At 40.3% G+C, this 25,998-nt stretch overlaps 8 protein-coding genes and 1 long non-coding RNA gene across 9 annotated transcripts; 5 read left to right on the plus strand and 4 right to left on the minus strand.

The window, feature by feature from the left end:
- LOC18777682 ((-)-isopiperitenol/(-)-carveol dehydrogenase, mitochondrial) lies at positions 41–1,199 on the plus strand. The gene has a single exon (XM_007209006.2). The coding sequence runs from the start codon at positions 122–124 to the stop codon at positions 992–994; it is 873 nt and encodes a 290-aa protein (XP_007209068.2). The 5' UTR covers positions 41–121; the 3' UTR covers positions 995–1,199.
- Positions 1,513–2,295, plus strand: LOC18775944 ((-)-isopiperitenol/(-)-carveol dehydrogenase, mitochondrial). Its single transcript, XM_007209425.1, has one exon. It carries the CDS (start codon positions 1,513–1,515, stop codon positions 2,293–2,295), a length of 783 nt encoding a protein of 260 aa, XP_007209487.1.
- LOC18776340 lies at positions 2,696–4,712 on the plus strand. Its single transcript, XM_007210089.2, has 5 exons — positions 2,696–3,296; positions 3,369–3,502; positions 3,849–3,996; positions 4,085–4,191; positions 4,298–4,712. Exons 1-5 carry the CDS (start codon positions 2,837–2,839, stop codon positions 4,337–4,339), a joined length of 891 nt encoding a protein of 296 aa, XP_007210151.2. The 5' UTR covers positions 2,696–2,836; the 3' UTR covers positions 4,340–4,712.
- Positions 7,308–9,163, plus strand: LOC109949161. The gene is made up of 2 exons (XR_002271671.1): positions 7,308–7,370; positions 8,628–9,163. It is a non-coding gene; the product is annotated as an uncharacterized LOC109949161 (long non-coding RNA).
- On the minus strand, positions 9,023–11,334 carry LOC18776974 (homeobox-leucine zipper protein HAT5). The gene is made up of 3 exons (XM_007209283.2): positions 10,839–11,334; positions 9,878–10,272; positions 9,023–9,785 (listed from the first exon to the last, which is right to left on the minus strand). Exons 1-3 carry the CDS (start codon positions 10,987–10,989, stop codon positions 9,342–9,344), a joined length of 990 nt encoding a protein of 329 aa, XP_007209345.1. The 5' UTR covers positions 10,990–11,334; the 3' UTR covers positions 9,023–9,341.
- LOC18776209 (protein NRT1/ PTR FAMILY 4.6) lies at positions 15,119–18,118 on the plus strand. The gene is made up of 5 exons (XM_007211213.2): positions 15,119–15,423; positions 15,514–15,619; positions 15,761–15,978; positions 16,499–16,939; positions 17,036–18,118. Exons 1-5 carry the CDS (start codon positions 15,421–15,423, stop codon positions 18,014–18,016), a joined length of 1,749 nt encoding a protein of 582 aa, XP_007211275.1. The 5' UTR covers positions 15,119–15,420; the 3' UTR covers positions 18,017–18,118.
- On the minus strand, positions 18,134–20,606 carry LOC18778080. The gene has a single exon (XM_007210176.2). The coding sequence runs from the start codon at positions 20,282–20,284 to the stop codon at positions 18,416–18,418; it is 1,869 nt and encodes a 622-aa protein (XP_007210238.2). The 5' UTR covers positions 20,285–20,606; the 3' UTR covers positions 18,134–18,415.
- On the minus strand, positions 20,757–21,928 carry LOC18777061. Its single transcript, XM_020564450.1, has one exon. It carries the CDS (start codon positions 21,898–21,900, stop codon positions 21,058–21,060), a length of 843 nt encoding a protein of 280 aa, XP_020420039.1. The 5' UTR covers positions 21,901–21,928; the 3' UTR covers positions 20,757–21,057.
- On the minus strand, positions 23,751–24,829 carry LOC18776989. Its single transcript, XM_007209550.2, has 2 exons — positions 24,505–24,829; positions 23,751–24,399 (listed from the first exon to the last, which is right to left on the minus strand). Exons 1-2 carry the CDS (start codon positions 24,676–24,678, stop codon positions 23,956–23,958), a joined length of 618 nt encoding a protein of 205 aa, XP_007209612.1. The 5' UTR covers positions 24,679–24,829; the 3' UTR covers positions 23,751–23,955.

The raw sequence follows: 25,998 nt of genomic DNA on the forward strand, positions 1-25,998 counted from the left end.
CACCTAAAAAAATATTAACAAACTAATATTAATATTGCCAACTTTCACTTTAAAAAAGAAGAAAAGCTATGTATTATTTATCAGTGTTTGTCACTGGACACCGAGAGCTTTGTTCTAGTGTATGTTTTGTTTACTTTGCATGTCATCTGCTGCAACTACAACTTTCTCAACGAAAATGGAGGACCCCACACTCGACGCCGTCGCACAAGTTACCCACAAGAAGCTTCAAGGCAAGGTGGCAATCGTCACCGGCGGGGCCAGCGGCATCGGCGAAGCCACAGCTCGCAAATTCGCCTTGCACGGAGCACGAACCGTTGTGATTGCCGACGTCCAGGACGACAAAGGCCAAAACGTCGCTGCTTCGATCGGCGGCCCCGACCGCTCCACGTACATCCACTGCGACGTGACTGACGAGGAGCAAGTCAGGGGCTTGGTGGAATCGACGGTCAGGATCTACGGCCGCCTCGACATCATGTTCAGCAACGCGGGGATCGGCAGCGCCTCCCAGCAGACTGTTCTGGACTTCGACCTGGCCTCGTACGACAAGCTCATGGCGGTCAATGTACGTGGGATGGCGGCGTGTGTGAAGCACGCGGCCAGGGCGATGGTGGAGGGGCGCGTGAGGGGGAGCATCGTGTGCACGGCGAGCATTTCGGCGAGCATGGGGGGGTCTATATTCACGGACTACACCATGTCGAAGCACGCGGTGTTGGGGCTGGTGAGGTCGGCGAGCGTGCAGCTTGGAGCGCACGGGGTACGAGTCAACAGCGTGTCCCCGGGACCGGTGGCGACGCCGCTGCTTTGCACGCTATTTAAGGTGGAGGCGGAGGAGTTGGAGAAGATGTTGGAGTCGCAAATGGGGTTGAAAGCGCCGGTGGCGGGGAAGATGATGTCGGTGGAGAGTGTGGCGGACTGCGTGGTGTTCTTGGCTTCGGACGAGGCTGAATTTGTGACTGGCCATAATTTGGTAGTGGATGGTGGGTTTAAGACCTAGAGATAGAGATACATAATAAGTGTTGTATGATAGTAATCAAATTATCTTATCTCAGAAAAAAAAAAAAGAATTATGGTGAAGTTGTCTTCATAGTATTAGTTTCTCTGTTGAGTTGATTGATTCAAACAAGCTCTTGGAAGTTTTTACTACATGATTTTGTTGTATGCCATTAAAAAAACAGGAAGTTAGAGATTTTTTGTTTGCATTACACAAGAAATGGGATGAGACCCAACTCCCAATGGACCCCAGTCTAAATAATTCCAATTTTTTAAATGTTGGAAATTCAAACTCATCACAAGGACACAAAAGCACTGAAATCATGCCTAATTTGCATGTAATTACATGCTTTTTAAAACTTACTTTGTGATTTTGTATCCCATTAAAGAAACAAAAGGCTGTGGACTTGTGGTTGCAACTTGCATGCATGACAAAAGAAATGGGACCCAAAATATCATCCGTATATTTATACTTCAATTGGAAGAAGGGTAGCTGCTACTTAGCTACGCTCAGTCGTTAAAATGAGCACATTGAGGGAGAACAAATTGCAAGGCAAAATAGCCATCATAACCGGCGGCGCAAGCGGCATCGGCGAGGCCACCGCCCGCCTCTTCGCCAATCATGGCGCCGCCGTGGTGGTGATCGCTGACATCCAAGATGAATTGGGCCGTCAGGTAGCCGAATCCATCGGCACACATCGATGTACCTACGTGCACTGTGATGTGTCCGATGAAGATCAAGTGAAGACCATGGTGGAACAAACGGTGCGCAAATATGGGCACTTGGACATCATGTTTAGCAACGCTGGGATTTTGAGTAGCCCCGATCAGACCGTTCTTGACCTTGACTTTTCAGCCTTCGACCGTTTGTTCGACGTGAACGTGCGTGGCATGGCCTTGTGTGTCAAACATGCAGCGCGTGTTATGGTAGAGAGGCGCGTGAAAGGAAGCATTGTTTGCACGGCGAGCGTGGCTGCTAACCACGGCATGGCGATTCGGACCGACTACTGCATGTCGAAGCACGCGGTGCTCGGGTTGGTCCGGTCAGCAAGCGTGCAGCTCGGGGTGCACGGGATTAGGGTTAATTGCGTATCGCCGACTGCGTTGGCGACGCCGTTGACGTGCCGCGCGGCTGGGAAGGGAGTGGAGGAAGTTGAGAAGGAGTATAAGAAGTTCGCACGCTTGAAAGGGATTGTGCTGAAAGCGGGACACGTGGCGGATGCTGTGCTATATCTTGCTTGCGGTGAGTCGGAGTTTGTGACTGGGCATGACTTGGTCGTGGATGGTGGCTTTTTTCGCCAATGAGGTGGCTCTTCAGGATTGGCCCAATCTATGTGGGTTTTCAGGCCCAAGATTAACAAAATAATGGGATTTTTTGTCCTTTCTGATTTGCTTCATTATTAATATCGTCCAACTGGGTAAACATATGATTAGTTTATTGGTGTTTACAAAACTTGATCAAGTTGTCGTTGTTGTTGCCCTTTCGGCTTTGGAGGGTTTCAATTTAAAAAATGTGATTAATTAATTCTTGCATCTTCCATGTTGGGTATTTATAATTATATACCCTTTTTTCTTTTTAATAGAAATAATTACCGACTCTATACTTTGTTTATTGGAAACATCTATATTTTATAGTCCAACATATATAAGTTAGGTCAATTGATCAAATCAGTTTTTGCGCCTCTTTGAACTTGAGTTAGATCCCCTTCTCGTGAAGTAGTGCAAGTTAGACTATTTTTTGTATTACTAGATGTGCAACATGTGACCAAAAGTGTAATTACCAGATGCAACATGCAACATAAGTTTGTAGATATCAAGTTGTGTGGTAAGATGTCCCCAACATCCCATGACCTTTCGAGACCACCAAAAGACCATCGTATTGAAAATCTGGTTTGTCACTCCCAACGGTCAGATAGACCTCTCTCTGTCCGACACTTTCTGTTTCCTTCTTTCTAAGAGATCATCTTCATATCCATCTGAACCAATTTGGAAGAGAAAGAGAGATCAAATCAGAGAAATGGGCATGCAGCTGATGAGGAGCTCCAGCTATCATCGCCATCTTCATCCCCACGGAGCTTCTAAAACTCCAGCATTCTCTGCATCTTTGCACCCCTTTTCTTCTTCAATTGTGTTACAGATTGGTTTTGAACATGGCAGCACTAGAAGCACAGGGAGCATAAAAAGAAGAATTCAGAAGCATGGGATTGTAGCCTCAAGCAATTTGGCTGCTCCACCTTGGGAGAGCTGGAATCCTGAGAAGGGTTCTGCTTCTCCTTCTCTCAGTGACATTGTTTGGCCTTCTGCAGGTAATTAGAGTTAATGTTTGTTTAGAATTCTTGAAGTGTTAGAATTAGGTTTTTGACTTCTTTGAAAAGCAGGTGCTTTTGCAGCAATGGCAATATTGGGAAGGGTGGATCAGATTCTAGCACCAAAAGGAGTTTCAATGACAATTGCACCTTTAGGGGCTGTTTGTGCTGTCCTCTTTGCCACTCCCTCCTCCCCAGCTGCTAGGGTATGTTCTGCTTCTCTTCAATCTCTTGCTCTCTGTGCGCCTCATATTTTACATGACTCTAGGCCATCCCAAAAGTGCTTTTTGTTATTTTATAAGCCATAAGTTGCTTTTGTTCCTTCTTTGAGCCATATCTGACAGACAGACAGACACGTGTACATATAGACAACTGTTAATATGGACCTAAAATGATGAGAAATTAATGAGACCTAGTAAAGTCCAGCGTTCATGAAATGTCTTATTGGGCCTAATGTTTAACCTAACTTTCAATTGGGTTTACAATTCAATCACATTTAATTTCTTAGACTTTTTTTGTTTTTTTTGTTTTTCTTCAACTGTGGTTGTACAGAAATACAATATGTTCTTGGCACAAATTGGCTGTGCAGCAATTGGGGTGCTGGCATTTTCCATATTTGGGCCAGGATGGCTTGCTAGGAGCTTTGCCCTAGCTGCATCCATTGCTTTCATGACTTACACACGCTCCCCACATCCCCCTGGTAAAAAACTAATAGCTTTTCTGCATAACGTCTCATTGTTCATACTCTGTTATTAAGTGAGGCAACTTATCATGTGTTCTATTGGCAGCTGCAAGCTTACCAATACTGTTCATTGATGGAGCTAAGCTTCATCACTTGAATTTTTGGTATGCTTTGTTCCCGGGTGCCGCTGGATGCCTTCTTCTCTGCTTGATTGTAAGTTCTTATACCAATTACGACTAAGTACCAAAATCATGTCACAGTTTTCTAGCTTAGGTGACAGAGATATATTGTTCTCTCACTCTCTGTCTCAATTTTGCAGCAAGAGATGGTGTTATACTTGCAGGAAAACTTCAAATTTTGATCATATCTGGGAACAAACACATGCTTTGCTCTCAGTCACATACTTGGACATATACATAAATCCATAGTTCACCAAATGGCAGGAAGTGCTCCAACATTATAAATATGCAAAATGGAAAGCTTGAATCTTTGGTTGAGACACTTGAAAATTAGTGTGAAGGACCTTTGTTGCACACGAATTCGGTTTAGTTTCGTTGTAAGAAAATGTGGTCTAAAATTGTTCTCCCATGGACTTTTCGATTGTGGTCCTAATCCCAATTGCAGTGATGGTTCCAGATTCTTAAATTGATGTGATAAAATATCTCTATGTCTCCATGTGATGTTGATCAAAGATTATAACTTCATATATGCAATGAGAACTTTTTTTGGGGGGTGGGGGGTTCCGCGCCGCGGCACAGCCCAAACCACGAAAGCTATCATCTAATATACAAGGCCTAACAGCTTCCAACGAATCCTCATGCATAACATAGGTTCAAAATTGGTGTTTTCATTAAAATTATTCGTATAAGGTTAGTGCAATATGACATCAAGATAAGAGAAATGCTATTTGCATTCTAAAATAAGATTCTCACACTCCTCAATGCACCCACACAAATAAATATTGTAAAAGACTCGTTTTGAAGTGCAAATAACATATCTTTAAAATTAAACTAAAGAGACAAAGATAAACCACTAATATGATAAAAGGTGAACTTCCACGTAGTATTTTTTATACACAAACGATGTTAAAGATGAGAATTAAAAGTTTCAAAGACATGACCTCGAGCAAATGATAAACGCTCTTAACTATATAAGTTATAAGCACTTACTAATAACTTCATTTAGTATTTAACATGTTTAATAAACGATAAAAGATACAGAACCTGGTGAAAGTGATCATCGAAATATGCATAACAAAAGGAACAAGATCGATCAAAGGCATTCATAACTTTCTGGCTCTTAATCAAATCAATTCTTTGGTCCGGCAAACAAATTTGCCAAAGCCAATCACGTTCGCATCTTTTGTGAAAATGTAAAAGAAAGCGCTCCACCCAAAAGAGAAATAAAAACAAAAACAAAGCAAGGATGTAAAGGGAAATGGGAAAATTACAAGACCTTGGACCCAAAAATTAGAAAAATAGTATGAAAGGGCCAGAGGCCCATAAGCACGTGTGAAATGGGCCCACTGAAAGCTACTGGACCAGAGTGACATAAGATTGAAGGGGGGACATGGTACATGGACAGATGCGTCCACTCCGCCGGTACCCCATGCTCTCTGGGCCCCGCCGGGCCCACACTTGATACAACATCCAATGTTATGCTTATCTGTTTCTAAACTTTTTATTAAAAAAAAAATTGCTCTAATAAAAATATTTTTAACTACAGCAGGTGGTGGGCCCCACATAGTTTTGACTTGATCATCGTTCAATCAGGACCGTGGATCTTGTGCCACGTGTGGGGATGATGTCCACGTCGGGTGGTGGCCCAACGGAGCTGGAAGATTCGCCAGGGGAGTTGCCTGGTGGACGCTGTCTTGATGTGATGCTTTTCGACGATTCAGGAAAGGAGACGCGATCCAGCCATCGCAGCCGTACACGCGGCGAAACCCCAGGGACATGGGTTATAGATGGTCGGTAGGACATCTCCAAAAGTGCCTCGTGATTCGAGAACAAGGGACACTTGTTATGAGATGTATGGCAACTTTATGTACCGTAAAGACATGGGGATTAAGAAATAAAAATCTTCTCTACGCCTAAGTAGACTTTTGTTTAAATGGGAAGTGGATGCGGTTAGACTTATTGTCCCATAAGTTAACTTGTAAAGTGGACGATAAAATTACATGTCAAATTGTCAATTTTATGATCTTCAGTTTCGAATATATTACGAGTTTAAGTCAAGACATAATGTGGAAATCGAAACCCTTTAATTAAATTATACGAACTTCAATTCACAATTAAAACTTGAACAAACGAAATCAAATGAACTTCGATTTCTTTTGCAAAATTGTTAACGTCCATTTTCGAAGCTCATTTATATAAGTAAGAGCGTATTATACTACTTCCTTATAATTCTTTATATGGGGGTAGGTGATGAGTTGAACATAATTTTCTATAAGAATAGCGTTGGGTACACAATTTTTTGCGTGTATAAAACAACTAGCAAAAAGAAAAATATGAGTGTGATATCATTGATATGCAATTTTATATATAATTTACGTTTATAAAATTAGGTGAGAATGACTTTGAAGCTACAAAGTTAAAAAGCTATTAATTTTTAATTAGTTTTCAATCAAGCACACATTAAGTATGGACAACACTCCAAAACAATGAGCCTATGGGAAAGCTCTTGGCTAAGCCATGGATTTGTCTTGAGTGAACAGACTATTCGGAAAATGGGAAAGCATGCCAAGTTATTAGGCTGTGTGTTCAAATTTAACATGCATTTTATATTGTTTTTAATTATTATTTTTAAGTATAAGCGATAGTCTAAACCAAAAGAAGAGAAAGTTTCTTACACAGACACAATTAATATTATGGAAATTAAAACTTAAAACCTCTAATCTATAAATCAAAATCAAAATTCTTTTTTATTAGATTAGACCACTTAAAACTCAGGTTACGTTGGATATTTACAGCTGAAAGACAGGTAAAAGTTTCTAACGCCAACATATTTAATATTTAATTTGCTGATGTGCTCACAAAACTTTACTTCGAATTTTGACTCTTGACTGGTGAAAGGAGTTGTGTGTAATTAATCACTTAAATAAATAATAATGCTAAATATGATTTTAATAAGGGAGCCAATGGAGAATTGATACCAATTTAGTGGGTAGATTCTATTGGAGAGTTTAATATTTTAGTAGGAAAGAGAAGTTAAACCACGCGTGACAGAGATGTTTTGCAAAATGATTATTAAAATGCCTTCTAAATTTCTATTATAAATATTGATAAAAGTCTACCTCACTTTGCCTAAAACAATGGAAAGAGAAGAGAACGATGAAAGGAAGCAACCACTTATAGTCTTGGCTAAACATTATTTGCTAAACAAATAAGGTAAGCTTGATTGCATCAAAAGTTGGTTTCCTTTGATTTTCTTGTACTTGACATAGCTATGGATTGATAGGATTTCCTCGCACTCTTTAATGACAATATTGCTACTTACATTTTTTACAAAAACGAGACTTACATGAAATTCATTTATCTGTGAAAAAATATGGTTAGAAAGACTTGATGATACTCACAATACCTCATAAAACACAAAAGGAAAAAGTGATGTGCCTCAATGTATATGTAGGAAAAGGTCAAGACTTTCTAGCTTGATTTGAATTCCATGTGGTCCTTCAACCGTTCTCTTCAAAGTACAAACAAAAAGGACTTATGAATATTGTACATACTTATTTTTTGTGGCACAATTTATGGGTTTGTTTGAGAGGGAGGACTAGACTGGACTGGACTATACTAGCAAAATGCCTACATTTTATATGCATTCAAAGCATAAAATGGACATTATTGTCTAACTTGGAAGATGAATGTGGACTATCCATAAGAGGTTGATGACTAAAACTTATTCCCTCTAATCCCCTTGAAAATGAGGGGATTATGAGGGACAAGTTTTAGTCATCAAACTCTTATAAATAGTTCTCCTTCATACTCCAAGTTAGACAACTATATCCATATTTTCTCTCGATTGCAAGTTTAGTCCACCCTATCAAACAAGCCGTAGTGTCCAACAAACAACGGCACCTATTTGAAAAGTTTGATCAAAATTCCTAAACAAAACACGCAAGAGAAATTCCCACGACACACTTAACCTCATTGTCAATTTGGCTACAATCATATTTCTTAAGAAGATAAGCAACAACACCACCATCACTTAAGGCCATCATTTTGATGGGGTTGTGTGCTAAATTTTCTTCTTTTTTCTTTTAATGGGAGCCTTGCTAATCGAATTGATAAGCAAAATATTATATCACCAGTTTGGTAGCCATTTTTTCTTATGAATCTAAACCCAAAACGAAACCTCTCCTTAACAAAGGGATTTTGCTTAAAACTCTTCTTGTGATTGAACAATAGTCATATGGGAAAACAGAGAAGGAAGAATTATGAACTTTATGGTTTGGCAACTTCAGACATCCTATGTTGGGACTTGAAAGCGTGCAATACAAAAGGTGATTTTGGCCACCACCAAATACAGGAAAGAAAAAGTAGAAGAATAAATTAACAGGAAAAGAAAAATGAAAATGGCTGACGCACCCCACAAACATGAATGGAAGAAAGAGTAACACCTGTGTATGCTTTTGGTTCAATCAGATTCACAAGAAATTTGTGCAACCAGATTTTATAAGTAGCAGAGAAGTGCGAAGTCAACTAGGACTAATGGAAGATGAGATCCAGCAGCTCATTGCATGTGGAAACAATATCATAAATATAAGCTCAAGGGAGCATGCCATTCATGAGAAATTGGCTCTCAAAGTCAATGTTTCAATGAATAGGAAGAGGAAATGCTACAAATGGTCCCTTTGAGTTTGCATGCCAATCATCTGCATGTCCCTCATTTTGAAACTCGTAAAGTTTCCTAGTGTGCAAGAAAAGGCAAACGAGAGAGAGAGAGAGAGAGAGAGAGAGAGAGAGAGAGAGATGTTCCAGCTAAATGTAGCTTTTGAAATTTTGCAGAGAGCAGTAGAACTAATGTACAAAAAAGGGCATGTGGTAGAATTTTGTCTCCTCATAAATTTTTTAAATAAGGAGATGAAATGCGTGAGATTTCCATCAAACTTCCTTAACATGAGAATTTTATTTAATTACATTCCAAACAAAAATGGTCCATTAAACACTAAGAACCCCAACAAAAACAGAAATACAAATGGGGAAAAAACCACCATCGTTTGCATTGATTGAAACCTAATCCCACCACATCTGGATCGGGGTGCCGGGGTGCCATTGCTTGGACTTATTCTCACTTCTATGCCATATACTTTAAACAAGAAGACAATGACCCTGGAATTTGAATTTGCCATAGAAAACTTAGTAAGACCAGGACCAAAAGGCATGATCTTCCACTGGGAATCCGAAATTACATGAATTTACAGGCGTGTCGGAGTAATCAACATCTTCGAGCTTTGGGAAGATGTATGGAGGCAACAGGCTTTTGCTCAAGTTATCTTCTTCATCTTGGGAAAGGTCAGACTGATCAGGTTCAAAAACATATGAAGAATCACCAGGCTCCAATATTGAAGAATGAACCCCATCAGTGTAATGTGGGCTATCTGAATCAAATATATCACTCTTGCCTGAACTAAGATCTTCCTGCTTAGAGGCCACAGCTGAGACTTTGGATACTTCACACTCTGAAAGCGAATCGGCTGTTGGATTCTGCGTCGGCTCTTGAGACACTTTGTTGGTATCAGAGAGTTCTGAGGTTCCACTCTCTTTCTCTTTGTGGGGCAGCTTTTCCGAGAGAACAAGAACCTGACAAACAATTCAAACTTATCATGTAAAATTCAAAAGGAAAATAGTACAAATTGAAAAGAAGGCAGTGAATTACAGAGATTAGTGTCTACCTCAGACTTTAGTTTTTCATTTTCTTTAGCAAGGCTCTCACAATCAGCTTTGAGACTATTGTAGTTGGCTTGCAAAACCTCGTAATCCTTCTCCAGCTGTTTATTTTTCCACCTTGCCCGGCGGTTCTGGAACCATATTGCAACTTGCCTAGGCTGCAAGCCTAGGTCCTTTGCGAGAAGGATTTTCCTTTCCGGTTCAAGCTTATTCTCCATGTCAAAGCTTTTCTCTAGAAACTGGACTTGGTCAACAGTCAGCCGCCTCTTCTTTCCAGGTTGATGGAAATACTCATCCAAGTCGTCGTCCCCATTGTCTTCGTGCTCATACTGGTGGAACAATGACCTATTCGATCCATTTCCTCCACGAACATCTTCGAAACTCACCATAGATCTTGAACCTGAATATAATATAATCTCTGAATTAGAAGACCATCTTCCAGATGATCACCAAAAACTAGTTTATCACACAAATGAACAGCCAATTCCTGAATTAATAAAGGTACTCTAGCCACACAGTTTTTCTCAACAATCCTATACATGGTCTGAAAGTGATGAACATTAGCTCCCACACTTCCATGTTCAACTCTAATCACAAAGTGTTTTCCTTTCTTTTGCTGCTGATTATTCTACCGTTCTGAGTACTTAACCAGAACGAAGAACAGGGGCCTAGAGTACGTAAATTCGAACCCTATTTAATCCATACACAAGTTAAGCAGCAATATACAAATCCATCTATCAATCATAATAAATTCCATACCATATTCACATCCAGAAGAAACACAATCAAAGTGTCAAGAAGATGTTAGTTGTAATTGTCATGCAAACAGATGGCATATGTGCCTCAAAGTAAATATCCCAAAAGATTAAACATTTAAGGGGGAAAAAAAAAACCCATAACAGAGACACTAAAAGAGTGACAGATATGAAAAACAGAGACAAAGTAGAAAGGAGAGTGAAAAAGTACCCAGAAAAGGAGAAGCAGAGGAAGAATTAGAAGACCCAGAAAGGAACAGAGAATCAAGAGGCTCAGAAGCACAAGGGCCCCTCTGATTCTGAAGCAAAACACTTAAGCTGGACGAAGAAGCACCACCGCTATATACCCTACCACCGGCCATGTTACTCTTCTGAACACTCCGATGAATTAGTATTGTTTAGTTCGCGTTTGTTAAATTGTTCAAGCTGACATCACCGCCCGGTTTTGATGGCGATTAGAAGCTCTGGTTTGAGGTAAAGAATCACGCTTTGTGGCGGAAGAAGCTGGTGATGATGATTTCTGTGATGTGGGAAGTGTGAGAACAGCGGCTGCTCACCCCCATCACTCAGAAGAAGAGGAAGGAGATGGTCTTGAGGTTGAAGATGGTAGAGGAAGAGTGGAGAAGAAAGCAGTTCTTTATATTTGGAAGTCTCAGAGGCAGAGAGAGGGAGAGAGATGGAGACAGAGAGTTTCTCTCTGAAGCTCTCAGCTTGGTGATGTAAATATAGTGAAGCCCAAATGGGTTCTTGTTCTAGGAAGGGACAAAGATTGGGGGCTAATTACCATCGTGCCCTTGCTTCCAAAGCATCAATTGTATTCATATTCATAAGTCATAACGACATGCATAACCCAAATATTATCATTTCTCTTTTGTTTTGAATTGAAGTATTTGATGTTGAATCTTTGTTAGAATGACAAAATAAGGCTCTTGTTGTTGTACTTTGTTAGAGGTTCAAACGCCTTGTGAAGCACAAAAATAGATGAATAAATAAATTGATTTTTTTTCTAAAAGAGAAAAAAAAATTAATATTCTTCTAATTTTAGATACGTGTAATCGGGTAAATTTTAACGTTCATAATGAGTAATCTTAATGTTTATAATGAGTTTTATAGTTTACAATTCCATCGTTTGTATGAGGGTTGTTCGAAACTCATTTTATAAGAAACAAATTTTGCTCATAAGCGCTTATAGTAGAAGAAACATAGAAATTTTTGTTAAAAATCCAAATGTTAAGCGCTTGAAAGGTGCTTCTCCAAATTACGCTTTTATAAACCATAAGTACTTCTAAATTTTTCTTCTGAATGCATTCAAAATCACTTTAACTTGTCAGAATGCGATTTTCACTATTCCAGAAACACTCTTAAACATGCCTTGAATTAATATTTACGAAGTTGGAAATTATGATGCAATTATATCATGCAAAAAAGAAAATGTGTACATTTCTCTAAGAATGTGAGCGGGAAGACTTCTTATGGACAAATTTTGGTTTTGTTTTTTTCAGGAAGACGTGCAAACAACATTCTAAACATTATAATATGCCAGGATTTTCTTTAAAAAAATGTTAGAAATGGGAGCGTGAAACATGTAGCGGAGGGTATAGCGGTAAATGTGGGGGGCAATGGAAGATGAAAACGAGGGAGAATAGAGAAACAAAGGAATCCAGTCGAACCAGTCGCTCTCAGAATTCAGAGAGAGAAGAGAGAGAGAGAGATGACTGAGTTGGATGGGGGGTGCGAGTCAGAAACGGAGGACTCACTGACCGAGTCACCCTCAGCTTTCTCTCTCTTCTCTCACTCACTGAGTCTGACCGCTCAGTGCCACTTCAACCACTCACGCGGCTCGTGTTTCAACATGGCGGGCCATTATTGGGCCACGTCTACGTGATGTCGGCCCACCCATGTCTCTTCATACAGATTTTATATTCGCTTGGTCTCACCATCAGCTCATCAGCCTGACCCTGTGACGTGCCTCGTATTTGAACTTATCTAAAAACGCAGTGTCTAATCTCACTGTTCACTCTGAATCCTGTGTATTTGTAATTACTCCCAACTTTGTTTGACACAAACGATAATCTAAATTATTTTAAATTAATTTATTTTTATAAAAAATAAGAACCGAATTTAAGATTATCACCAACTGATCTAACCGACATTTACAAATCTAAAATTTTAAATACTAGTCAATGTGATTATATATTTTACTTGTAGAACTAAAAAAACTAATAATATTGTGGAAGGCTGGAAGCAGCAGTGAAAATTATGGTCCATTTTCCTAACCCAAGTAGCTCACAAGTTCAGGCATTTTAGTGTGGGTTCTTAATTAATTTGCACAAAAGTTGTATACAGAAGCCCAGAGTTAGTGTTGGATCTTTGTGAGCTATAAGCCCATTAATGACTCACTGGGTAAAAGATCCATTTCCCACCTTCATCTGGTTTTGCTTTAAGCACCCAATACTTGTTCTCTCATTTGGAATTGCAACAAGTGAAAGTGATTTGGTTCTTTTGCCTTTTCCAAGTAATATGAGACCCAGCAAGCAATCCCTTTTCTTTTCATGGTCTTATTGACCTATGGAGCACATAGGCAAGAAGAACATGCAGAATTTCTTCTCAACCCTCTCATGTTGCCCACCACCACCTGCATTTTGAACATTTCTTTCAAATCTTTCTATTTTTAGGCCAACCTGAAACCACTTCTCTGCACTCTACTGCCTCACTGGTTGCTATTTCTACACAAACTTTGCAACAAGGCCTTTCCCTAAACAACCACTAGGGTCTAGAGTGGCTCTAGAAGCTTGGATATCTTACCATTTGGTCAATGCAAGAGTTCTGCTACAATTGAAACTTTTCTTGGCCAGTGATTGTGGCTAGTTAGTGCATTGTGCTTCAACATCTGGAACATTGAAAATGGTTTGAGGAATCTTCTAGTTTACTTGGGATTCTGTAATCTTCTAAAATGATAACTGGTAAAAATGGAAATCACAGTTGGATTTAAGGCAAAAGTTTGTGAAAGGAGGTATAAAATGGGTTCCATTATGATCCAAATTCCAATTGGAAAAACAATGCAGGAACCTGCTTCTGTTTATTGGCCACAACTTTTGAACTAGCCAGGGAATATTCTTAACCCATTAATTATTTAGATGATTAACATCAGCATTCTAATGTTCTCTTTGAAAAAACCTATATTCTAGGGTGGAGAATAATCAGATAATTATATCCCATGAATGGTGATGTTGAGATGATGAGTGCGCTGTAACTTTCATTCAGAAAACAAACCTAGCACTAGCTGTTCTCACACAACTAGGTTCACAAAAATCTGTTCAGACTCCTGGAAGTATACAATTATGTGGAAGAAACTTATGCCTTGCACCAAAAGCAAAAGAGAGGATATAAAGATGAAATGTTATTGTTAACCTCTGTGCGTCAGTTGTTTTGAATAGTTTCTTTCTTTGTGCAGTCTCACTGTGAAGCTCCATAGGGTCAAATTCAACAAGAGGGAATCAAGATGTTCTGGCGATGCATGGGATGAAAGCTGGACTGCTAGGACCACACCCAATTGAAAAACACCAAATTGCCATCCAACCCTGCACACTTTTGTCTCTGAGAAATTATAGCCACACATTTTATATGATCAGGTGGCTCAGAGAGGAAACCTACACTAAAGGGCAACAACATAGAATGATATTGCCGCACCAGTCAGATGACTCTAGTAGTAAGAAGAAACATCTAAGTCCATCTCTTCCATCTCTTTGAAAGCCATAAGAGCAATGCGAAAAGACAAAAGTCACATGAACATTGATTGGATGGTCTTGAATTCCCAAAATAAATAGACATGATAGGCATTCTTGTAGCCAACCCTAAACATTTGGATAAAGGTCCCTGTTAAATTCTGTTAAATAAAGCAAAAATTTTCCAAGATTGGAAAATTCTTGGAAAATTAAGTCAAATCAATAAGATAATACTGAGATAGTGCAAAGAAGTAAGAAGATTTAGCATTTATAGATCCTTAGAGATTAGGGTGAGTGGTTTTGGATGTGGCTGTGGCTGTGGGGCATGCCTGAAAACCTACATTCTAACCTTTTATTCAAAACCAACATCATTAGATTAAGACCCTCATTAATTTTGTCCACCCCACTTGCTTTTAATTTGTACTCATTGCATAAATTGACAAGAACAGAGTGCCTGGTTTGGTCGGGCAATCACTTACTCCACATTTGATTCTCAATTTGCAGTTCATATATATATATATATATATATATATCAGATCAGCCTTTCTAACATCAGCTTCTTACACCTGTATACTGAGCTTCAAAACACTAATAATTTATTCTAATGGTTGTGAGGAATGTGATTAGTATATATACATTTCTGGTAACCTGGTTTAATTGAAAAGCAACAACAGAATGTTGATGTCAATTTTAGAACAAATTAGAAGACCAATATTGTATTAGTAGTGGGACTGTGGGAGTATATTTGGCTCCCATTTTACATGAAACACATGTTTCTCTATGATTAAGACATCCAAAATAACCCAAACCCAACCCCCCCCCTCTTTCAATTTAAGGGGTAGAAACTACCAACACCATTTTTTTGAGGTTAAAAGGTCAGGGAGAATGAATAGTCATTTTCATGGAGTCTAGATCTTTCTCCTTATACTAGCCTTTCTCAGTATATAAATATACCTCCTCCATTTATCACTTCCAAACTGAAGTAATAAAAACTACTGACATCTGTCCAACCTGTCCAGCCTCCCCCCTTTCCTTTCCCAGAAAAGAGTCTAGAAGCTCTAAAAGAAGATGGTAAGTTTCAAAGTTGAGATTTCGCACTATATGTCGGTGTCCTTGCTCTATGTACCGCTTGGTTTGATTTTATTTTGGATATCATTGTAGGCTGAAGCACACCATTTGGACATATGGGAAGGCTATGTAGATTGGAGGAACAGACCTGCCATAAAAGGCTGTCATGGCGGCATGCTTGCTGCTTCCTTTGTCTTAGGTTAGTAAGCCCTACATCCCTGCAAGCATATTTTCTAGTACTTTTTGCATTTTTTATATTATAAACTTCTTTAGATGTGTTGCATTATAAATAGAAAATATGACATGAACATCTCTAACCTTTTTCTGTTGAAAACATTAGTGGTGGAGATACTGGAGAACCTGGCTTTCCTGGCCAATGCAAGCAACCTTGTGCTATACCTGTCTAAATTCATGCATTTTTCTCCATCCACTTCTGCCAACATTGTAACCAATTTCATGGGCACCGCCTTCCTCCTTGCTCTCCTTGGTGGCTTTCTAGCTGATGCTTACTTCACCACCTATTGCATCTATTTGATAAGTGCTGCCATAGAATTCATGGTGAGTTTCAAACAAACATTCGGATTCTAATTCTTTGCCTCGTCAGTTTACTTCATGAAATCGGTTTTTGACAGTTCCCAACTAAGCCTTCCTCAGAATTTGCACTTGAAATATAAAGTTTCCCATGAGTAAGTTTCATTTTCAACTTGCGGAGTGCTGTCACAGACTGGCAGCAAGAGTACTTCTCCAAGAAAAAGCCTAGTTGGCTATGGGACTCATTGAAATATCTCTGTAGGGACATAATAAATCCAGTCAAAAAAAGTTACATCTATTAATGTTGGAAAACAAAGTTAGTTTTCTAACATTAATTAACCTGATAAAGTTCATTTAATATGACAAGAGCTAATGACCATTTGATTAATTGGTTAATCAAAGAGAAGACTCATAAATTAACCAAAAAGTCCAAGGCTGCCAAGATAAATTTGTTGTGAACATCCCTAAACAATTCATTTTACAATTTAAGCTCTGACAAATACAATGACCACTATTGCCACATTACTAATTTAGACCGATGGAGCAGGGGTTACTGATTCTCACAATCCAAGCTCAGATACCATCACTAAGGCCACCAACCTGCCTTTCAGTGAGCACCAACAGTCCATGCCAGGAAGTTCATGGTGGGAAAACAGTGATGTTATTTGCAGGCCTCTATCTGGTGGCACTTGGAGTTGGAGGAATAAAAGGTTCTCTTCCCCCACACGGGGCTCAGCAGTTTGATGAGACAACCCAACAAGGCCGGAAGCAGAGATCTGCATTCTTCAACTACTATGTCTTCTGTCTCTCTTGTGGGGCTCTTGTTGCAGTCACGTTTGTGGTATGGATTGAAGACAATAAAGGCTGGCAATGGGGCTTTGGGATTTCCACTGCAACAATACTGATCTCCATCCCACTCTTCCTCCTAGGCTCTCCTAAATACAGGACCAAAATTCCTGCAGGAAGTCCAATTACAACTATGTTTAAGGTAAAATCATTATTAACATAGAACAATTTAAATTTGAATAGACTGAACCTGCGTAAACAAAACTCACCTCCTTTATTTTTGAATTGCGTCCCGCAGGTTATTACTGCAGCAATTTGCAATGCCTGCAAAGCTAGAAATCCTAGCAATGCTGTCACCAACATGGCCATAACCCCATCTTATACAAATGACCCTAGTGAGAGAGAAGAAAAGATAAGTCAAACTCCATCTGAGAGCCTCAAGTTCCTTAACAGAGCAGTGACTATTAGACCAGTCCATCCAATGCTAAAATGTACTGTAAAGCAAGTCGAAGAGGTGAAGATAGTGTTAAAAATTCTCCCTATCCTTATGTCTACCATAATGCTAAACTGCTGCCTAGCTCAACTCTCCACATTCTCAGTGCAACAAGCAGCCACCATGAATACTCAGCTCGGTTCCTTTAAGGTTCCACCGGCTTCTCTCCCTGTCTTCCCTGTCCTCTTCATCATGATCCTTGTCCCGGTTTATAACCTTGCAATCATTCCATTCGCAAGAAAAATAACCAAAACTGAAATGGGGATCACTCATCTACAGAGAATTGGGATTGGAATAATTCTTTCAGTCATTGCCATGGCAGTGGCTGCTGTGGTGGAAATGAAGCGAAAGAACGTAGCAGCTAAATATGGACAACTAGACTCTGCTGAACCTCTGCCCATCACATTCCTTTGGGTGGCTTTACAGTACTTGTTCCTTGGCTCAGCTGACCTTTTCACATTGGCTGGAATGATGGAATTCTTCTTCACAGAAGCTCCAATGAGCATGAGATCTTTGGCCACAGCTCTCTCTTGGGCATCTCTAGCCATGGGATATTATCTTAGCTCAGTGCTTGTGTCCATCGTCAACGATGTCACCGGGGCGTATAGGCACACACCATGGCTATTTGGCGACAACTTGAATCATTATCACCTTGAGAGGTTTTACTGGTTGATGTGTGTCTTAAGTGGATTGAACTTTTTGTACTATCTCTTATGGGCCAGCCGCTACAAATACAGATCAACAGGATCTGATTTCAAGGAAAATCAAAACCCAACAACCCTCTAAGAATTAAACAGAGGTCAACCTTTCCCTTCCTTTCCAAGAATCACCCGATCATATGCCCATTCCATTTAATATATATGAATATATGTGTGTGTTTGGAACCAATATGAGCTATATCAATCATGCAAATGTACTGTTTTCTTGGTTATTCATTTAGTTGTCTTTAAGGTACCAAGATGGGGTGCCAAGGAAACAGAAACAGTCTAAACAAACCAACGAAATTAACTTACATGAAACCCAACAAAGAAACCAGCTTACAAGAAAAACCGAAAACACTGCAACTGGTTCATTGCTCAGGATTAGAAGCTTAACTAGGCAAACAGATAAAAAAGAAACAACGAATTATTGGAGAATGAAGCTGATCTTTTCTTAAAACTGATGATGATGATGATGATGATAGCATCAGTCTACTACAGCCAGACGTTGATACCGCGAGCAAGAGATGTCTATTTCCATGAGATGATGGGGGCCAATTTCCCCATCATTCTCCAAGAAGCACTTGACCAAATTATAGGAGAAGCCACTCAACCTCGCCACACCTTGTTCTGTAGCATGCGCCACTGGTATAGGCATGTCGTTGTCATTCAGATTCCAAAACAGTATGCGTGGCACCACATCACCATACCCTTTCTCCTTGAACTTTCTCTGTATTGCCTCATAGTCAGTCTCCCAGCTATTGAAAGAAGCATCATCAAAGTCTTGGTCGCTGGTGAACACAAAGAGCCTCTTGATCATTTGCTCTGGCTTCAAATTCCCATTCACAGCCACTTGAAGAATTAAATCAAACACCTTCTGAAAATCAGTCTCACCGTCCCAATGCTGGTTATCCATCGTCCTCATAAATGTGTACTTGGACTTTAGATCACTGCCTTGTATCGAATGTAGCTGAGGATTTCGACTGAAAGTGATCACCTTTCCTTTCCATGGCTCTTCACCCAATTCAGACACCAACAGTCCCAAGGAGATTGACATATCCATGGGATATCCACTCATCCTTGCTGAGACGTCACATACAGCCAAACAATTCTTGAACTTTCCCTGCTTTAAATAGATTTTCTCAACCATTGCCTTCCACTGATGCTCAACCAGTTGCCCGAAATTTTTATCACTCACGTAGCCTATGATATCATGTGGAAGAATAGCACTTACATTGATCTTAGACTCTCCACCAGCTTTGACATCATTCAAATACTTCTCAATCGGACATGAGTGCTGCTTTCTTGGAAACATATCTTCAATGCCTTCGTCCATGGCCTTCCTCAAGGGCTCCAAAACCTCCTTCATCAGCCTCTCTCGGACTCTGGACGTGTAATCAGCCTCCTCCTCCTCCTCCTCAGCACAACTGCCTTGCGAGCATTGCTCTCGCGGGAAAACCTTCTTTGCAATGCTCTCGCAGAGCAAAGTGGCTCGGTCGAAAAAGGAATCCACGGAAGGGCACCAACTCGCTGCATCTGTTAACCTCAACTTCAAGGAGTGCTTAGGATCATTGACATTGTCCTTTTCCTGCTGCTCAAATTTCTTCAAACTTTTGATATCATACTTCAAGCACTCAGCGTAAATATCCGAAACCCGCTCATGTAGAAACTGATAATCTTGGTCACCCTCGTACATCTCAATAGCTTTCTTGGCCATGGCGATGATCTCCTCTCTCTTCTTGCTACTAGTACGCCTCCCGCTGCCTACTGTTTTAATTATCAAGTCATCATAATAATCCAGCAGCTTTTGCATTCTCTTTATCCTCTTCCTCTTGTAGTTGGCATCATCCCGGCCTTCTAGAACCCCGTACAGAACCTCGAGAAGGGATCTGAAACGCACCAACGACCCAGCAATTGGCAGGAGGTTGTGCGCTAGGGTCTTGGGGTGGTTCTGGTGGAGCCAAAGCGCCGCCGTGTAGAACAATTCTTCTAGGTCGCCGTTTCCGCCTGGTAGCTTGCAGATGAGCTTGAGGGTGGTTAAGGAATTGTGGGACCAGGCCAGCGGGAGCAGTTGTTTCAGATAGCTACCGGAGTCCGGAGTGCCTGGCAGGACGTGGAAATAGAGATCAAGGCAGGCGTTACCGTAGGAGCAGGGGATCTTGGTCCCGTGGCTAAGGCTGAAAGCGGGTTTCGGTACTAATTGGGGTTGTGGTGGTTGTAGCGGCGGCGATAAAGATTTGAGCTCTGGAGGACCAACAAGAGTTGTAGGAGCCCTTCTTGTGAGTTGTGAAGTATTGGCCATATAGTTTTTGCATGCTTTGAGAATACAGAGCGCTTGCACTTGCCCTGGTTTCATGGTATCAGTGGCGGTGGCTGATTTTCTCAGTCAACTTGTTGCAGAGGAGAAATAAAGACAAGTGCAGGTAAACATATTTTGAGAGGAGAGGTCTCTTTAAATCTGCTTTTCCTTGGGCTTCAAGCAATATAATTATATTTTTTCTTCAATGAGTCTGTACAAAAATAATATAAAATTAAAAAAATCAGTGATCGAAAGGAGTATATATAGGAATTTTTTGGGGGATTTTGGGCAATCAAAACTTTATTGCCAGAAGTAAATATAGCAATTGAAAACAAATGACAAAATCTGAAAAATTAAATTCAACATAAATTAATTTTTGCATTTTGAAATACCCACAAAAATTCCAGCAGCGGGTTCGAGTTGCGGTAGTGGTTGTGGTGACCAACAAGAGTTGTAGGAGCAGAAAGAAAATTCTAATTTCAAAATTTCCATATTTGAATAGAAAATGATTTGTGCAGAGAGCAAAATATAAAACAGGACAGACACATTATCATATCATTAAATTAGTCAATTCAAGTTTCTTTTCGTAAAATCCCAAATGCCAAAGGAGATGGAGACTGCAATCATATGAGGATCAGTCAACTACAGCCAGGTTTTGGTAATAATTGCCAGAGATGGCTGCTTCCATAACATGATCGGGGCTGACATCCCCATCATTGTCCAAGAAGCAATTGACTAAGTTCTTGGAGTAGCCAGTCATCCTGGCCACCCCTTGTTCTGCAGAAAGTGCCACCGGGATAGCCTCGTCTTTTTGTTCATATCCCAAAACACTACGCGTGGCACCACATCGCTCCTTTCTCCTTAAACTTGCTCTGTATTGTCCGATAATCAGTCTTCGAGCTATTTGCGGAAGCATCATCAAAATCTTGGTCACTGGTGAACACATACAACCTCTTGATCATTTGCTCTGGCTTCAAGTTCCCCTTCACAGCCACTTCCAGGATCAAATCAAACACCTTGTTAAAATCAGTCTCCCCGTCCCAGTCCTGGTTGTCCATCCTCCTCATAAACGCGCACTTGGACTTAAGATCATCGCCTTGTATCAAAAGTAGCTGAGGATTTCGACTAAAAGTGAAGACCTTTCCTTTCCATGGCTCTTCACTCAGCTCAGACACCAACAGTCCCAAACCCAATGAAAAATTCATGGGATCCCTAGACATCCTTCCAGAGACGTCACACACAGCTAAGCAGTTCTTGAACTTTCCCTGCTTTGAATACATCTCCTCCACCATCGCCTTCCACTGAGCCTCAGCCAGTTCCCTGAAATTGCGGTCATTCACATAGCCTATGATCTGATGTGGAAGCATAGCACCTGCTTCAATCTTTTTTGAGTTGACACACATCAAATACTTCTTCACCCGAGGGTCCTCTCCCCTTCTTTCATAGGGTACATATTTTTCTTCATAACCTTCTTTAATGACTTTCCTCAAGGGCTCCAAAACTTCATTCATCAGCCACTCTCGAACTCTTGACACGTAATCCGCCTCCTCCTCCTCAACAGAATTACCTTTCTTGCATTCCTCTAGAGGGAAAAGCTTCCTTGCAATGGTCTCACAGAGCAACGTGGAGCGATCAAAGAAGGAATCGACGGAAGGGCACCACTTGGCTGCCATGGTTAACTTAAACTCCAAATTTAACTGTCAGGACCATTGACATTTTCCATCTTCTGCTTCTCATATTTCTTCAAATTCTGAATATCAGACTTCAAGCATTCAGCGTAAAGATCCGAAACCCGCTCGTGTAACAGTTGATAATCTTGGTCACGCTCATACATCTCAACAGCCTTTCTTGCCATGTCGATCATTCTTGTATTACTACTAATATCCACCCCGCTGCCTACTTTCTTCTGTATCACGTCCTCCTCGTAGTCAAACCACAAATTCCGACTCCGACTCCTCCTCTTCCTCACGGCATTGACATCTAGAATCCCATAGAGAACCTCCAGAATGTCTTTGAAATCCCCCAATGCCCCAGCAATAGGCACCACGTTGCACGCTAGGGTCTTGGGGTGGTTCTGGAAGAGCCAAGACGCCGCCGTGTAAAACAATCTCTCTCTTCGAAGCGTAGTAGGCTACAGATGAGCTTAAGGGTGGTTAGGGGATTGTGGGACCAGGCGAGTGGGAGCAGTTGCTTCAGATGTCTATGAGTTTTGTAGTTGAAATAGATTGCATGGCAGGGGTTACCGAAGGAGCGGTAATTATCCTTGGTGGTGGATGGGACGGAAGCGAGTTGGTAAAGTAATTGGAGTTGTGGCGGTGGTGGTGATGAGGTTACTGGTTGTTTGAGCTCTGGAGAGCCAACAAGAGTTGTAGGAGCAGCCATTCTCGTGAGGTTTGAAATATTACTGCCCACATAGCTTTGGCATGCTTTGAGAACAGAGAGGAGTTGAACTTGCCCCGGCTTCATGACCATCAAATTGGATAGTACCAATTTGAATTTGTTGCAGAGGAGAAATGAAATGCCTGTTCTTATTTTGGATACTAATATAGGATCCCTCCTGCTTTTGCTTGGGAAGCAAGGATTTTATCTGAGACCCAAGCAATTTCCTTGGATGTATATCTCTGCATGCATCTCGGCCATTTAATTTCAATATCATCTTTGTTGGTATAAAATCTGATCTCGGCCAATCAAAAAAAGATCAATCACTCAAATAAAATCGTGAAATTAGTTAAAGCAGGGGAGGAGAATATATAAATCAACTTATAAGATGAAAACTATTCCAATTCAAATGATTACTTTTGGGTTTAATTATTCTAACTACTTTCTTTTCTTTTTTCTATTTCTTCCTCTTTCCTTTCCTTTATAATTCAAAAATAAATAGAGTCTGGTCTACCCTAGTTAAACTTTTTATCAATTATTTCTCAATGGCAATTAAAATTTTAATTGTATCCGAAATAAATTTTAGATAGGGCTAGGATTCTTTTGTTTTTTATTTTCTCACTCTATTTGACTATCAAAACCAGTCCCATAAACCCTAATCTATAGCAAAGTACAAGTTAATGTCATGCTGATACTCACAATCCAAGCTCAGATACCTGCTTTACAAAGACCACCAACAGTCCATGCCACCAAGTTGATGGCGAGAAAACAGCGATGGATTCGAAGACAACAAGCAGCTGTCAATGGGAATTTGGGATTTACAGGACCAATATTCCTGCAGCAGCAAGTCCAGTTACAAACATGTTACTTCTCTCTCTAAAAAAATGTTACTTCAAGCAAAAATTCAAATCAAAAGCACTAGCAGTATAAAGAAGGAACTATTTAAATTTGCACATACAGACCCAACCTGCCTCAACAAAACAAACCTCCTTCATTTGTTTCATGTCCAACACCCGACGCATTCGCTCTTCCTGCACCAATTTACAGTAATGCTGCCTTGTTCAACAAGCAGTCACCATGAACAATACTAATTAGCTTTCACTAACAAATACATCAAAATTTACATTCATCCAAGTCCAGCAACAAACAAACACAACCATTCCAAAATTTTCCTTGATGCTTTGCTAAACCAACAATTTCAAAACATTTATTAGTTCCCTTCTCCAATTTAGTATATATGACATACATAATTAAAAGGCCATCCAATCCAAGACAATCATAAAGAAACAGATGTTCTTCTTCTGTTTTCTTTTTTCGTTTTTTTTTTCCTTCCTCTTTTTGTGGAAAACTCAATCGGCTTCTTGCAAGCCGTCCAAGACAACTGACCCAACTAACAAGCCAGCAGCGCCAGCCCCAAGCGTACCAGCCACCACAGCCTGCACGGCCACCAGCGCCCCCGAGTCATCCGGTATCAGCACGATGGCCGCCACCGCCGCCACCAGAATCGGCAGCGCCGCAGAGGCCAAGGCAGAGGGGGAGAAGCCTGCAGCTTTCTCGAGCAGGCTGAGCAGCCCAAGCTCCTCGGCCTTCGAAAGCAGCCCCAATTTCTCAATCGACGTGAGGGTCAGCCCAAGCTCCTCTGCCTTGGTTAAAAGCCCAGCCTTTTCAACTTTGCTGAGGACCTTCTGCTTCTCCAGCTTCTTGAAGACGTCCACTTCAACTTCCTCCGCCCCTTCGTAGAAGATTCCGGCTCCGTACCACTTCTTCTGCCAGCCTCCGTCGAGCTTGTTCACCTGGGTATTTATGCAATTAACGTTTTCTCAGCAACTAAACAAATGGGTATCTAAAGAATTGCACTCTCTCGGCAGCCAAACAGAAGTAGAATAGAGTGGACGTACCTTCTTTTGGGGTGCCATGGAAACGATAGTTAAAGGTCTTGATTTGGATGCGGAGTTGCAGGGACGGCCAGAGATGGAATGGTAGTGAGGTTTGGAGGAGAGGAAGGTGCTGGTGTGGCTGAGATTTCCATGGATATTACAAGTAGCTGAAGATGTTGCAGTAGAGGCAGCCATGGATGATGTGTCTCGAAGCTCTGGCTCTCTCTGTGTTTTGAGAGTGTCTGTGCTTGTGCACTGCCACGTGGGATGCCAGAGAGAAAGAGAAAGAGAGAGAAAGGAAGAAGAGGGTTTGTTTGTATGTGTACCCAAAATCTAACGTCGCTGTATACCCGCCAATCAAATTTGATGAAAGGTGATAGCTTTATCTTTCCCAAATTCCAATTAATTACAAAAGAAATGTTTTTAATTTTATTCCAAAACAAGATGGACAAATATGGGTGATCCAAGCCCAACCCATTTAATAAGGCTATTTAAACTTGAAGCTAAGCCCAAGACTAAGGGTGATCTAAGCCCAGCCCATTTAATAAGGCTACTTACACTTGAAGCTGGGCCCTAGACTAAGCCACTATTTACTTGTCATGGCTTATTATGAAAGAACCGAATTTCTATAAGAGCACTTCCACTGCAGAGTTCAGTCTGGGAAAAAGGGCCCCCAAGTTGAAGAAACCCACTTCATCGCACAAATCCAGCTCAGGTAGATGGTGGGCTTCAAGAAAGACTAGACAGGCCCGAAGGTAAGAATAGTTCGTGCTGTTGCTTGAGGGTGTTGATGTCAGTGAAGAACATTTTTTTATAAAAAAATCGAAAAAAATTATGAAAAATTACCAAAAAGTTTAGAATCTTTTTTTTAATACATACCTAGCAATTTTTTAATATTATTAATCTCATACATAAAATAAAATTAATCCCATGTGAATAGTAATTGCCCTTAAGTTGCCATGACAATAGGTGGAAAAACAAAAAAATTATTGCTACTATTCACACGAATAGTGCATGTCCTTACCCTTTGCCATGACACCATAGATGGAAGTTCTCTAATGAGGAGGCTATGTTAAAGAAATGTGTTGACGGATTCAATCCATCTGTCCGATATAATATACAATTGATCATATGACTATTAAAAATAGTCTTATTATAACCCCTGGTTATAACCTATTTTCCACTAGAATGATGTATTCATGGAATGACTTGTTCACTAACCTCATATATTTCGTGGAAATTTATGAAAGTGAAGACAAATAAGAAGATATATATATGCTGTGATCTTATCTTTAGATTTTGTACACGTCTTATTTTTATTTAAAAGTTACCTAAGCTCTCTACGACAACCTTTTAAACTGAATATTATATGCCTAGTCCTAGTCTTTGGAGATTGCTAATTGATAATATTTCACTTTCAAATGAACTTCTTCAGATTATCTAATTCTATCACTAACTAGCCATTGGTCTATCTAATGATATTTTTCTCCATTTTAGTCCTAATCTAATTCTATC

Source organism: Prunus persica, chromosome G5 (genome assembly GCF_000346465.2).
Source record: "Prunus persica cultivar Lovell chromosome G5, Prunus_persica_NCBIv2, whole genome shotgun sequence".
NCBI classification, from domain to species: Eukaryota; Viridiplantae; Streptophyta; class Magnoliopsida; order Rosales; family Rosaceae; genus Prunus; species Prunus persica.

Coding starts and splice junctions, on each gene's coding strand:
- LOC18777682 (XM_007209006.2), top strand. CDS start 122: ATGTTTTGTTTACTTTGCATGTCATCTGCTGCAACTACAACTTTCTCA.
- LOC18775944 (XM_007209425.1), top strand. CDS start 1,513: ATGAGCACATTGAGGGAGAACAAATTGCAAGGCAAAATAGCCATCATA.
- LOC18776340 (XM_007210089.2), top strand. CDS start 2,837: ATGACCTTTCGAGACCACCAAAAGACCATCGTATTGAAAATCTGGTTT. Junction 3,297..3,368: donor CATTGTTTGGCCTTCTGCAG/GTAATTAGAGTT, acceptor TTTGAAAAGCAG/GTGCTTTTGCAGCAATGGCA. Junction 3,997..4,084: donor ACGCTCCCCACATCCCCCTG/GTAAAAAACTAA, acceptor TTCTATTGGCAG/CTGCAAGCTTACCAATACTG.
- LOC18776974 (XM_007209283.2), bottom strand. CDS start 10,989: ATGGCCGGTGGTAGGGTATATAGCGGTGGTGCTTCTTCGTCCAGCTTA. Junction 10,273..10,838: donor CTCTGCTTCTCCTTTTCTGG/GTACTTTTTCAC, acceptor TATTATATTCAG/GTTCAAGATCTATGGTGAGT. Junction 9,786..9,877: donor ATGAAAAACTAAAGTCTGAG/GTAGACACTAAT, acceptor ATTGTTTGTCAG/GTTCTTGTTCTCTCGGAAAA.
- LOC18776209 (XM_007211213.2), top strand. Junction 15,620..15,760: donor TGCTGCTTCCTTTGTCTTAG/GTTAGTAAGCCC, acceptor TGAAAACATTAG/TGGTGGAGATACTGGAGAAC. Junction 15,979..16,498: donor GTGCTGCCATAGAATTCATG/GTGAGTTTCAAA, acceptor CCGATGGAGCAG/GGGTTACTGATTCTCACAAT.
- LOC18778080 (XM_007210176.2), bottom strand. CDS start 20,284: ATGAAACCAGGGCAAGTGCAAGCGCTCTGTATTCTCAAAGCATGCAAA.
- LOC18777061 (XM_020564450.1), bottom strand. CDS start 21,900: ATGGCAGCCAAGTGGTGCCCTTCCGTCGATTCCTTCTTTGATCGCTCC.
- LOC18776989 (XM_007209550.2), bottom strand. CDS start 24,678: ATGGCTGCCTCTACTGCAACATCTTCAGCTACTTGTAATATCCATGGA. Junction 24,400..24,504: donor CCATGGCACCCCAAAAGAAG/GTACGTCCACTC, acceptor ATAAATACCCAG/GTGAACAAGCTCGACGGAGG.